This window comes from Homalodisca vitripennis, chromosome 4 (assembly GCF_021130785.1).
Source record: "Homalodisca vitripennis isolate AUS2020 chromosome 4, UT_GWSS_2.1, whole genome shotgun sequence".
Lineage (NCBI taxonomy): Eukaryota > Metazoa > Arthropoda > Insecta > Hemiptera > Cicadellidae > Homalodisca > Homalodisca vitripennis.
This window is the reverse complement of record NC_060210.1, coordinates 61,934,113-61,948,679: the sequence shown is the minus strand read 5'-3', so window position 1 is coordinate 61,948,679 and position 14,567 is coordinate 61,934,113. Positions and strand designations below refer to the sequence as shown.

Here is a 14,567-nt window from a genome sequence, read left to right as displayed (position 1 = left end):
GGGAATGTAGTACATGTTTAGATTGGAGGATAGTGGGGCTCTCTTGGTTTTGATGATACTAATAAGTGTGATACTCTGTGTTGTGTGTTATAATTTGTGACTTTTAACTATTTAAAAAACTCACATATAAAAACTGTTTTATAAGTATACTTTAAGAACTATTTACTGACACGATAATAATTTTCACATTAAAAATGAAAACTTTTCATAAATGATAAAAAAATGATGTGTAATTGTTTTGTAAAATAATAATAATAATAGCACATAATAATAATTGCCGCTTCGCCCACAATTTCTATGCAACATTCCATATATTTGTTTGAATAGCAACACGATTTCAGCAACACTTGAACTAGATCAATGTAGAAGAACTCCTAAGTTGAAGTTCATAGTTTTCTTATTGATAGCACTTGTGATGTAATATGATAGGGTCTTATGATATTTTTAAAGTGGAATTTGTCATATATCATGCATTAGGTTAATTCATTCCCCATCAGGTGTGAGTAATTCTTATTTTAGGTTTTGCATTTCTAGTACAAATTAATTATTTACAAAGCAAAATTGGAGTTTACTATTTTGCTCCAAGAAACAATATAAATAGACCTATATATAATTTTGTTATGAGATTGGATTAAAAACAGTATAGTTTTTTTAAATTGTATGGATATACATATTGTTATTGAAAATTATCAACTAAAATGAACATCAATAATACTAACACATTTCAATAGTTACATTATGACAGTTGCTATCCGTATGCAAAGAAAATACATGATAAGTAAAGTTCTTGCTTCCCCATTCATGTTCATTTTATATATATATATATATATATATATATATATATATATATATATATATATATATACTATTTCCTCAGTCCAGACTATGAATTATACCAGTATTTATATACCTAATCAGTATCTTATACTTTATCAGTGAAAAATAGATACAATGTCATCTTGATGATTTTCTGTCATTTAGTGTAAAGTGTATTATTTTGTAACCCAGAATAAATAAATTGGTTCGTTTTGTTGCCACAATGTTGAAATAAGAAGTATTGTTACTTTTGTTATGCTTTTACGCTATAAATGTAAATAAATTGAAAATATAGGTTAAAATAAACATGACTGTAGTTGTGCTGTTTACACATTACTGTCGAATACATTTTACTGGCTCTTTGAATTTACATTGCACAACTTTAGAGACCAAGATGGGATATTTTGCTGCTGATATTTTTGGGATATTTTAAAGACCAGTGGCGTGTAGCCCGGATTTTATAATATTATTAAGATTTATTTAATAGAATTTTCTATGGAAATAATCTGATTAGTTGTGGAATGCAGATAACAAAGACAAAGTTCCCTATAGCTTTTATTCCAGATTGCGTCATGGATTAATCAAAAACATACATAAGTGGGTTAGAATGTTTAATGGCGGTCGAATAAATGTGCATGATGAGAATTGGAGCCTTCTCTCATCACCGATGACCTGGTAAGGGGATGATGAAAAAATCCAAGAGAACAGACATTTCACTATGACAACGCTATCTGACGATTTCCAAAAAATTTCACACACTCTTTTGTACGAAATTATTACGGACCGTTTAGGTTATCGCAAGCTGTGTTCCCAATGGGTTCCAAAAATACTCACTGACGTGCACAAAATCAAGAGACTCGGAAGTGCTTTGACTTTTCTCACATGGTACAATGATGATGGTGAGGATTTTTTTTGGTGAGGAGTAATTACTTTCTGAACACGCCTCGTACCTAAATAAATAAAGCTCTGAATGATCTGGATATAAGGTAATCAAAACTGGTTAGCTTCCTTGATATTGTGATATGGAATTTTTACAGTGGATTATAGAATAACAGAGGAATGAACACAAACATACCTCAACGAGATATTATTGTCTAAAAATGTTGGTCGGAAAACATCAAGACTTCTAAAGCGCAAAACTATTTTATACGATTATTTTAAAATTTTACGGGGACTTAGTAAGGATTTCCCCCTTAAATTGGGAATAGATGTGTTTTTACCTTATAGGTAATCACTATAAATCGAAAACTTTATATTTTTAAACTACCATTATATTAAATTGTTCGTGAAGAACGGTTGTTTTCAAAATAAATTGTTATAGTACACTTCCGATCAATTGACTTCAGCAATTGAATAACTTTTCCAGTGATATGGACAGAGAGAAGGATATGATTTTTTGGTAATGATAATTTGGTTGAAAAATGGAATTTAAATAAATTCTGGAATTTTTTACGTAATTCCATTTTTTGTATTTCTGAATTTAATTTAATGGTAGTATAACTTTGTTACTTTATGCTAATTAGACAGTTTTCAGAGAAAAATTAAAAAAAAGGTTATGTTCATAGCTTATTAAATAGTCAAACTGAGAATTATTTTACTCAAACCTTGCAAAATGCCTTCAAAGAGGCTGGTGCTTTTAGGTACACCCACTAGAAAAACACCTGGTATTTTTCAGTACACCCACTCAATAAATACTTGGCACTCAAAGGGTTAAGATTTTTTGGGGGCCATCTCCCTGACAAGAAAAAATAGTAGTTACTTCAAAAAGTAGATCTATAGGTGAAGTAATGATGTACCAAGTTTTATTGCTTTACCTTTGATCGTTCGAGAATTATCAAGCCCATGCAGGACTTTTTTTACATTCTGTATATTGGAACAATAGTTGTGAGGTTAGCAGCTGATTCACCAATATTATTAATATTACAGCGTTTGGTAGTATCAACTCTTCAATAGTGTGATATTTTCCTAACTTTGCTACCTGTTGAGAGACTTCATGAAACCAAAGTTGCATTTTCATTTAAACTTATACCAGTACTTATCATTACTATCTTTCTACTATTACTTTAACTCTCACAGTTTAACTTTAAAGAATTTAAATACCTACTTCTCGTTGTATGGTTTCCAGATGCCGATGAAGCTTTGCAAGCTTTATGAGCTCATTTTAAAGTGTTTTAAGACAAATGACATACTGAGATTTGAAGCCATCTTCAGACATTCTTAATATTTGAAGCCTTACATTATATATTTGCTGTTATATTACGAAATGTATAAATAACACGAATGTGCACCCATTGTTTGGTTCAACATGTTTGCAAATTTATGTGACAAAACAAGAACTAATATATATCATAGTAGATTTTCTTAAGTGGTCACATGCTGTTCACTAAATGCATTGACTGTCTATGTAGTTGAAATCCTTAATCTCAAAGAACACTTTAAAATTAAGTTATGTATCTAACCTTTCACAGAGGGGGCCACGAACCACCAGTTGGGAACCACTGATTTTGAATAACGTATCCATGCTTTTTTTATCAGTCAACTAAATAATACTTGCTTTCATCCTTTTACTCTTAGTAAGATAGGAAGTTATAAAAATATTAAGATATAAATAACTGAAGATCTGAATGAAATCATCATTTTATATATGGTTTTGTATAGTCTCTAAATATTGAGTTAAAAGACACATACTATAATATTGTAACAATGGGAACAATACTCCAGTAAAAATAATCAATTAAAAAGTTATATATTTATCATATTTAATCTAGAATACATTACATTGTTTGTGCATGGATAAATTCCAAAAAGTAGAGATTCCACCAACTATTAAAATAACTTATAATAATTTGAATTTAAAATGTTTATTTCATAATTGTTATGAAAAATCACACAAGTTAGTACATTACAGTACTTCTATTGTTTGAAAGATAATGTACAGTAGTGTGAGTTAAATAATAGAGTGAAAAATCTAAATATCCACATTTTGTACATAAACAAATTAATTGTTAGTATGGGGCCGAAATCTGATCATTACTTTTAAAAGCTGCAATTACATCCATTAGTTTTTCATGGATGGATAGACCCAAGAAAAATTGAGCCGTCTGGAAAAGCAAAATGAGAAAGTTTTGGTTGACGCCCCACATTTGTTTTGAAATTTTAGAAATATCAGTGTTATCAATGAAGTGCTGTGATGGTTCATGTTTTGGTATTATTTTTGGTCGTTTTTCTGTAGTATGTTTTCTTTTAAGTTTTCTTTGTTGAGGTTGATTAGCCACACTATTTGATACTACTGCTTCTGAATGATAGTTTTCTGGTAAGTCTTCATTGGTAAATTCTAAAAATTCATTATTTATTTCTTTATTTTTTTGTTTTCTACCAAAGATTCTTGATATCGTTGATTTTTTTTCTTTGGGATGTGTATTTGTTTCTTTTGACTCAGATTTCCTTAGAAGTCCTGAACTTTTTCTGGAAAGCACTTTCTGTAGCTGTTTTGACTCAGATTTTTTCAGAAGTCCTGAAGCCTTTCTGGAAAGTACTTTATGTGGTTGAAGTTTTAATTCACTATTTTTGTTTAGTTTATGATTTTTTACTTCTCTGATTTGGCATTGTTGATCAATAACAGGTGTTGGTTGAGGTTTGAGTTCCTCTATGAAAGGATCTCTAGTTACTGGTTGCATAACAGTATCTGATGGCTTTAAAGATTTTCTTATGTCTTCTTCCTTCTTTATATCCTTCGACATAACCCTGGATCTTTTATTAACTTTCGTGGATTGAGTAGGTACTGCAAAACTGCTTTTTGTAGCTGATTGTCTAGATGCTAAAATATCCACATTCTGATCTTGTTGTGTTGTAGTGTACAAATTCATAGGTGAAGAGTTTAGATATGTAGATGTATGAATATTTGTATGTGAGGGACGAAAATTTGTACATGATGAGCTTTTTAAAGTATGTATTTTTTGTGTTACATGTGGTTCTTCAGGTCCTGAGCTGTCATTAGTATTTTTTGTGTGTTTGCTTTGATTGGTATTTTCTTGAGTTTTTACATTTGTTTGATCAGTTTTACTCAAATCCAGTTTTTGAGACAACCTGGAGAGTGAACGTTTAAAATTAATTCCTGAAGCTTTTTTGTTGGATTTTTCTTTAGACTTCAATCGTGACAACATATTGATGTAAGATTTCTGGACTGGGTAGGGGTTATGATCCAGATCACCTTTCCGTATGTATTTCCTAGGCCTCAAGGACATTGAACGCTGTGGCTTCATTACTTTTGACTTTTGCCGATGAACTAGACTTTCCTTACTCACAGGCCTTAAGGACATTTTAGAAAGCCTTGGCTTCATTGGAGATGACTCTTCCTGATCAGCACTATAAACTGTTATGTTTTGAACTATTTCTGGATCTTGAATGGAGGGGTGTTGTGCTTGTACAAAAATGTTGTTCTGTTCCATATCTTGGGCAACATAAACTTGCATCTTTGACTCAAGAGGTTTTTCTGGCTGTTCACCAGTTTGCTTTATGATGGATCCAGAGGATATGAGCTTTGATTTAGCAGTTTTGTCTAGCATTAAGACTGGCAAGTAAACGATTTCAGATTGTATTTTGTGTAGCTCCCTTGTCATTGTTTCCTGTCCAATTGCTTTAGGTGGATCCCCATTTTCATACTTGCTAGTCGACAGGACTTTCTTTTTAGTCTGTTCCCTTTGAAAGGCCCCATGAGCAGAGTGTCCCACATCTGCTGCGTAAACTGTGTACTTTTTATTATTTGTTGTTGTAGACTCAGTCACATCTTTCTCTGTAACTGATTCAGAATCACTTGTATCAGAACTTTCAGTATGTTTTGCTCGGTGTAATGATTCTCTTTTATATCTAAAAACCTGATGACCTACTGGTTCATCGGCAACAAAGACATTATACTCTCCTCCGTACAGACTTGTTTCATTTTCTGTTGAATCTGCAAAATCTTTTCTTCTTTTGTGGTCGTAACTGCGCTCCTTTCTTCCTCTCAGATGCTGTTCTTGGTAACTATCCTCAGAAGCAAGATCTGACATGTATGGCTCCGTCATCTCTCTCCAGTTGTCCACATCTCTCACTTCTCTTTCTGATTTCCACCTGTCATCTGAATCATAATCCTCTGTGACAGTCTCAGTCATGTACATTCTACTGTGTCCTGGTCTGTGTCTGTACCTGTATGAATCCTCTGTTGTGTAATCTTCATATCCCTCGGACAACATGTTGTTCTGATACCGGTCATATCCATCAGTGTACTCATCGTAAGGATCTTCAAACTCAGAATATTCATATTGTTTTCTGAATTTGTCTTTTCGTTTACTCACAGGGTTTTTGCTAGGCCTTCTCATTTTTTGCAGATTAGGTTCAGTTGTTACACTTTCTGAATAAAATTCTTCTTCCATGAGTTTTGGGGGTGTTTTTGACTGTGTTTTAGAGAACAGAATCTTTTTAGATCTCTTTTTGATCATTGTCTAGTTTAGTGGATATCCAATACTGAAACAATGGAATGAAAGTTTTATTTGTTACCTAGTTAAATACTGAATATTGATTGAGTTAACCATAAGAATATAACATGAATCACAAAACTTAAAGTAAATTGGATTTTATTAATGGGTGACACTTCAAACCAACACATTCAAGATTTAATTAATAAATTTACAATCACCCATGGTAGGAAACAATGACTTAAGTATATAATTTTTAACCTCGTAATAGTTGTAGACATGTTAACACATATTGTGGCACCGAGCCAATACCGCGGCTGAGTTGGAGAGTCGCAGCATGACGAGTGTGAAACATTCAAGGTTAGATCGTGGATGTCAGCACGCTGTTTCAACAACTGCATATACTTATAATAAAATACGAGTTCTTTACCTAAATTTTAATAAAAATAACTGGTTATATTATACTGTTGTAACATTCAGTAGTTTATAAAAAAATAACTAGTGTACATGTACATTAATTACTAATAAAATACAGTAAATAATAAACCGTAAATAGACTTACCAAATGCTTACGCTAAAGCTAGGTAACTGGAGTACAGTTGTATTGTTTATTTATATCCTAGAACAAGTTATTGTTTATTTACACTATGTACAGTCACTGTAACTTATACTTTTTTAATAGTTTTTAAGCTTGTGGAAATCGTTATAACATGATGTCATGCGCAATTCAACTCTGCACTCCTCACACATGTATCCTGTTTCTTATTATTTCTTTTTTCGCCTTTGTGTGAACTTGCAAAGTACATATGCAGTGTCTTCATGGTCCTGCTTTCTTCTCAATTGCAGGTATGTATTTTGGGAGATTCCTCATTGTGAGTCTCATTGGCGTATTGCTGTTATTGTGTCTTATCAGCCATAATTACTTCACAATCTAAAATAAACAAACCATAAAAACCGTCACACATCGAAACACACACGGCACCAATAAATTAAGGTTAGACACCAGGTAATATTTTGGTAAACATGTGCTCTTAACATAGTACCAAACTTATAAGTTAGGCTGATCCACCACTTGTCAAACAACCCTTCAGTCATCGTAGTACTGAAAATAGCCACAAAAGCAGTCAATGGCTCCTCCGTAGGCAGGAATACATAAACAATAACAAGCTGTGTCTAAAAACTTTTCAACACGAATGTAGCAGTGAGGGTATGACACGTTGGAATGTGTAAACACGAGAGTAGTGCTTGAGGCACTCGGCTCGGCATATTGCTCAGCAGTTAAATTAGAAATGAACTTGATTGGACCAACAATTTGTGTTTGTGTTTTATAGAATATAGCGCAACACCACTTGGAAAGGGAGTATTCTAAAAAGGAAGCATTTAGTCCATTAACAGTTTATTTTACTTACATTAAAACATAAAACCAATATTTAACACTTTTATTATTTTGTGAGGCCTTTCGATATCAAGGATATCTTCTTCAGACACAATCACTTTTGTGATGTGTCTGAAGAAGATATCCTTGATATCGAAAGGCCTCACAAAATAATAAAAGTGTTAAATATTGGTTTTATGTTTTAATGTAAGTAAGTTATCAGTACCAATATAAGCTCCATCTACAACATTTCAACAGTTTATTTGTTTTTCTCATGATATGTCTAGCGTTTTTCTAAAAAAGTTAGATCAATATCTTTAAATCATGAATACATATCTAAATTAACATAAACTAGCTAAACAAATATATTAGCTTTGATTATTAATAAAAACAATAAATATGAAAAGTGTCAGTAACATTTTAGAAAAAATGTTTAAAGTTAAAAATAAGGTTTTATTCTGAATAGTGTCAAAAAATCGAGATTTAAAAAAATCCATGAATGCAAGGTACTAAATAGTAACTAAACATGAAATTGAAAACAAACAATCTCTAAAATATGAAACAGTTGTACATATAGTAAGCATTCTATACTCTGTATTAGAGCGTTTTACAGATGATTTGATTACTTAAAATAGTCAGTGTGATCTGATTGTACAATTTTCAGAATATTATATGTGTTAAGACTCATAATCATGTTTATTATATTATTAAAGATAATTTCTTTTCATTGCTAAAGGTAAAATGTTGATTTGACATTACTAGAGAAAAATACAAAATTAAAAAGAAATCTCAGTTCTTTTGACAATATTTGGTTATTAATGTAATAATAAAAAATCACTAGCGAATACTCATGTATTGTACTGATCCTCATTAATATGAACTTAATTTTAAAATTAATATTCATTAATATTACAAGTGATTGTAGTGTAAATATTTGAGCAGTTGCATCCAATTGCATGCAAAGAGACAAAATTTACATGCAATTACATGCTGGTATTGTTCTAACTGGAAGATGTGTGTTGGCAAAAATAAAGTGTGGGAGTTTTGTTATTTGAGAAATTTAAACTATATGAAAAGAACACTGTTGCTCATAAAATGTCTAATCCAATCATTGGTCTGAGACCAACCAAATATTTGGTAGACAATGCTCCCTTGGATTGTTTAAATGGACCTGCACAAGAAGTAGCAACAATATATCTTATGACAGTCTAAAGCTTTAGCCCATAATCATTCACAACATTACATAAGACTAGTCTCAGTTGATTTTTTGTTAGCATGCTAAAATGCCATACTCAAACCAGGATTTGAACTTGTGTCACCCAAGTCAGGCGGTATTCCTTAATACATTTCCTATCCTTAAAATTGGACTTATTATCCCTAAGGTTCAGTGCAGTATTAAAATATGATGGGGAGAATGTGAATGGTAACAAGTAATAAAATCATGTAAATATTGTATGATATTTTGAAAACTGTTTAATACATCAGTGGTAAAAAATTATTGTTATACTTACAAAAATGAACTTCAGGAGTTAATATATTTTCTGGGAAATAACATTGTTTATGTAAAAAAATTTGGAAAACAAGCTAATAGACTTTTAGGGGTTTTTGGTTATAAAATTTAAATATTTATAAACAAATTAAATGACATTAGACTATCTAATTTTATGCAACAGCTGTTTGTAATATTAGTCAGTAAAGTGCTAGATTTTTAAACCTTGATTTGTATTCAATATAAAGTACATGCATATTTATCTGGACTTTCCCAATAATAGTTCGAATTCAAAAAAAGTTACTAAATATTTATTCAAAAAGTTCTATTTTTTTCACTATTGAATAAAACTTGTGTTGGTGAATTTGAATTCCAGACTTTGTTAGATTTTGATTGAAGAGGATTAACTCAGAAGCAAAGCAGTTTCAATAACTAGATGTTGCATTTCGTCAGTAGATTCAGTTGTGTTGGAAGCAACTTTATTATCCCGAATGGACTTTCTTTCTTTGTGGTTTGAGTACATTGGGATAAAGGCAAGTTATTTTTAAAACTTAGATTCTAGTGGAGCTCCAAAAGGATTTACTTCTTACTGGTTTACATCTGCAAGTATAATTTAAACTACTGTGTAGCAAAACTTGATAGTGCTCAATCCTATCTATATTTAGGAGGGGAACACTATATTGCGAATTTTGAGGTACAATAGTAGGGTGATAATTTGGTTGGGTCTAGTTCATGAAGGATAAGGATTGGAGTAGTCCAAGTTTTTTCGATGCCAATAGCTTTAGTAGTGCTAGACTCGAGTATTAAAGTGTAAATATCTTTGTAATTTTTATAAATAAAGATTTGGAGTTGAACATTTTTTAAGAACACTCACTACAAGGCTGTGTACTGTGTAAGACTGTCAGTCTTTTAAGAGTATAATCTGAGTAGTGCTATTCAGCATCAGCCACAGTGAGTTGACTTGACTCTGAATCATACATTTGCTTGAAAGTCTTTTTACAAATAAACATAGTGTCAATTGTGCTGCAGGAGCAATCTACGTCGGAATGTGAGGGGGAGGCAGAAGGAGACGTGCTGAGCCCCACAAGAGGACGTCGCATTTCGGATGGTATACTGGGCATCATGTCTCGCCTAAACCTGGGATCCCGTCCAGTAGGAGATGCCACGGAGCGACTGCTGTGTCCTTGGGAATTAGATGCGTATTGTAATAACCACACGGAGACTGCATTGCACATCGCAGTTCGGGGTCGGCATGGAGACATAGTCAATGGCCTGCTTGCTGCAGGGACCAACCCCAACCTGCTTACTCAGCGGGCCTCTGGCGAACAGGTCTGTGGTTACTTGTCACACATTTCTACTTATTCGTCTATGAAAATCAGAAAATTAGTTTAGTTAAATTTAAAACTGTAGTAAAGTATTTGAGGTTTTACAAGCATTACAAATACATAATAATTTTTGAATGATTTAAATGTAAGTTTATTTTATTTTGAAACATGTCGAAAACATCTTGCTCCGATTGCACACATATAAAAACTGGATGATAGATCGATTGTAAATGAATTTATCATCCAGAATGTGAAACATCTTAAGTTAACTTACATTTAGATAAGGTGTAAGATGTAAGAATTATAGATGTTATTCTTATAATTGTTACATCTGAAATAAAAGTGACATAATTAAATCTTATTTATATTGTCAAGCAATGACAATAGAATTTGACAATCATACTTGCAGGCTGAGTAGAAATAGACTGGAACCAATATTTAACTGATCAAAAAATACAGTTTAACCCTTTTAGTGCTACAGCGTCTACGTTGTAGACGCACCGTATTTTTATATATATATATTGGTTCAGTTTATGCAATTTACTGGCTGCAAACGATGACAGTTCATCCAAAAGCCATAGAGTAACGATATTTGTATATTTGATTGCCAACGACCAGCTGTTTATACGTCTTTGACATGAAATAAAAAGGTCAGTTTGGATGTTTACGTTGCTAGCGAACTGATACTGTGCTTTTTTTACTCTGTTTTATCTTATTTTATCCATTAAATTGTGTTATAATTGTGAAATACTGCTTCATTAGTATTCCAAATCATTGCATTACTTCATTTTTCATTTGTGTTTTCCGTGTGTATTATATTTTACTAAGCTACAAACTATGTCTAATAAGAACATTACAGGTGATAATGAGTTATTACGGAATGTTGTTGAAAATGTTCTGGACGATGAAAGTAACAGAATTATCAGTGATTCTTTATTTATAAGTGAACGATTTGGTTTCTATGAGCAGAATGATGTGGAAAGTGATGAAATCCCAACATCTGATGAAGATATTCACAAATTGTCTTCAAGTGAAATTGACGATTCTGACGAAAACAAAGACTATGAACCATCTCAGTCTTATTTGTTGTGTAAAAATAAAATAAAATAAAATATATGGAATTTGTTTAGTTTTAGTTGCTCTTTCCGATGGTAGCATCAGAAAAATAATGTAAAATTGTTTACATACTAAAATTGTATACCAAAGTGAAAAAAATTATAAAAAAATTAACATTTTAAATTTTAATTTTTTTATATCATTCCAATTATGTATAAATGAATTTCTTTGTATTTATTTCTGTTTATTGGTTATCTATCTTCAATATAAAAGAAAGTAACAAGATATGACCTCAAATAAGGAAATAGTAAGGAATTTACTAAAACTCTGCATTTATGCATTAAAATGCTTAGCACTCTTGGGTATGGTAATGCGCCAGACCTCTTAGCACTAAAAGGGTTAATAAACATTTCATACTTGATAAATTTTCATATTTTTGTACAAGGCCTACCAATAAAAATGTTCTTAGATGGCAGTTATGACAATTTTGGTGTGATCTGAATTTGTTAGATGAGCCTCTCCTGCCAATTGTTGATAACGAAATTTGATTTGTGTTTGTTTATATGCACAGTAACTGTAGAGGGAACCGACCTAAAGTGTTGAAATTTGGGGGCAAATTTAACATCTGTTACCTCTAAATCTGTGTTGAAAATGGTTGAGATCAGTTCATAGAGTGTCTCAATTTCTGTCAATCAACAGTTTCTGGTTACATTGCTTTTATGGTTAACCATATTAAAAAAAAAAAAACTAAATAAATTGGTAAACAGAGTCCAATGTAGAGATGAATCGAATGATTTTTAATTATTTATTAACACATGTTATGAATTACTTTGTTAAGATTGGTACCGTAAGTTAAATACAAGGCTGGAATATTTTAGCTTAACTTGCAATGTTATCTTTAGTAAGCTAAATGGTTAAAGGTTTTTTTTACTGTGTTCTGCTTTGTGTTGATTGGGATTACTGATGGAATATTTGGTGGGCAGAGGGATTTTCTCGTGTATGGTAGTAAAAAAGTTTCTATTAACTCACTTTTTTTCTGATAAGTACAAATTTAATATTTTGTTGCCTTTAAACTAATCTTATGAATCTTCACCTAGTGTCTTGAAATTTGGAATATTTCTATAATATGCAAATTAATACTTTACATTATAGTTACTGGTATATACTCATACATTATACTCACTGGTATATACTCATATGAGTGTTTCATATGCCCAGAATAGTGCTTTCATAACAGAAAGCGTAACTTCTTCCTCCTAAATGTTAATAGATGTTTGTCATTGGATGATTCAGTTTTGTATTTATTTGTAGAGTTTTGTAGAAAAAGTGAACTTGGTTTGTGTATACTTGTGTGCAGAAGATCTACAAGGAAATCTTATATATAAATAAGATTTTCACCAAAGAGGCATTTGTGTACATTTAAATTTTATAAAATATACATTACTCAGAAGTGTAGTGCAGATTTCAAAGACAAAGTTGGCTGAGCAATAAGAAAAATCTCCTTGGCCAGTTAATGAAAAAAGCAGATTTCTGTTCTTGTGTATTTGTCAGTCTGTATCACTTATAATTTTCAAATGTGTTAAGGTAAGGGTGGAGATTTGCTGTACTTCAAAACTGAATACAAGGGTTGCTCTTGAGGCCAGGGTGTGGTCCACTATTAGGCACAAATCCTCCCATGTTGACCTGAAGTCTAGCATGTGTTTAACCTTGTGTATTTGACAAAGTTTATGTCAATGTAAAGATATTTGTAATAGCTTCATACTTATACTTATTAAAAATCACATTTCAATTATAAATCAGTGTAGCAATTAAAAATTACAATAAATATTACATTTTTATTATTTTAGTGAAGTGATTTCTTCTGTTGTTTTGAGGAGCTGCCAGACTGTACCTGTGATTGATCAGTCAGTTAATTTACTAGCGGCCTTTGTTGACTTGTCATAGTATAGTCTGTTTTTAGAACTGGTTAATTGTTTACTGACAGTAAAGATGTTATTGGACTTCTAGTTACCTGCTAGGTTTGTTCCATTTATGTATGATTCTGTAAATTTGATTTTACGTCTAGAATAGTTATACTTAAAATACTTTCACTGATTTGTGCACATTTTCAATACTTTCACCGATCTGTGTACATTGGCATTTGTTAGAATCCAAATTGTGTAGGTATAATTAACTCCGTTGTATTGAAACATTGAGTGTTTTCACAAAAGACATTGGATCTTGTTTTTCTGCAAGATTACTAATTTTTAAATACAAAAATTACTAATAATTTAGAGCAAGTTAGTAATAATAAAAGAAATGCAAAATATTTTTTTTTAAATTTCTTTACACAGGTGTTGAAGGTACATATTTTCCTTTGGTGAAAGTCATTAAAGTCTGGAGGTCGGACAAGTGATGAAAATTATTTGATGATTGCAGCCACAGTTGGGGCAGAGTGAGGAGGCGATGTCAGCACTAGAGGAGGCCTGCCTCAACCGAGATATCGCCGTCGTCGATCTGTTGTTGAAGCACGGGGCAAGGGATGATGACTGTCGCGCTCTTGCTGTTGTAGTCAAGAACAAGGATGACATTCTTACAGCCAAACTGCTCTCCATCAAGGTGTGTCAGTACAGTCTGAATCATAATCCCTTTAATTTTAACTGTTTTTATATGTTTAAAAAAAAGTTAAAAAAAGCTGCACCAATAATACCTAACTTGGTTGTTGGCTTTGGTAGTCATTATTTTCTTAGTATCTAATTGTTATGCTTAAGTTGGCAATTTATTAATAACACTAAGGTTTGATTACTGAACCTATAAACAATAAGTAGTAGTAATTAGTCCCCTTAGTAATTAGTAATACTATTCACTTTTTTATCATGTTTGAAGTATCTCCCACAATGGTTCTTAAATGTGTCAAAACATATCTGTTCTTAAAAACTGTTGTATTCTGTATAAACTCCTAAGTAAGTAAGTTACAAAAATTCCAAGAATTAAAACATTTTAAAATGTTTGATATCCAAGTATTGCAGAAGAAGCTTTTAAGTTTGCTGATATTGGAAATTAGTAGGCGTAAT

At 31.7% G+C, this 14,567-nt stretch overlaps 2 protein-coding genes across 3 annotated transcripts in view; one reads left to right on the top strand and one right to left on the bottom strand.

Moving 5' to 3' along the window:
* The window catches only part of LOC124359370 (leucine-rich repeat serine/threonine-protein kinase 1), a 182,130-nt gene that overhangs the window by 88,173 nt on the left and 79,390 nt on the right, over nt 1-14,567 (top strand). Inside the window, exons 10-11 of the mRNA XM_046812061.1 lie at nt 10,163-10,462; nt 13,933-14,112. Of these exons, the coding sequence (XP_046668017.1) occupies nt 10,163-10,462; nt 13,933-14,112 (480 nt within the window). The remainder of the gene's footprint in view (nt 1-10,162; nt 10,463-13,932; nt 14,113-14,567) is intronic.
* Nucleotides 3,544-9,306, bottom strand: LOC124359372. Of its 2 annotated transcripts, XM_046812065.1 has the most exons (3): nt 9,156-9,306; nt 6,832-7,200; nt 3,544-6,318 (listed from the first exon to the last, which is right to left on the bottom strand). In XM_046812065.1, exon 3 carries the CDS (start codon nt 6,291-6,293, stop codon nt 3,822-3,824), a length of 2,472 nt encoding a protein of 823 aa, XP_046668021.1. In that variant the 5' UTR covers nt 6,294-6,318; nt 6,832-7,200; nt 9,156-9,306; the 3' UTR covers nt 3,544-3,821. The 2 variants fall into 2 exon arrangements, with proteins under 2 accessions (XP_046668021.1, XP_046668020.1); XM_046812064.1 differs by lacking the exon at nt 6,832-7,200.

Coding starts and splice junctions, on each gene's coding strand:
- LOC124359372 (XM_046812065.1), bottom strand. CDS start 6,293: ATGATCAAAAAGAGATCTAAAAAGATTCTGTTCTCTAAAACACAGTCA.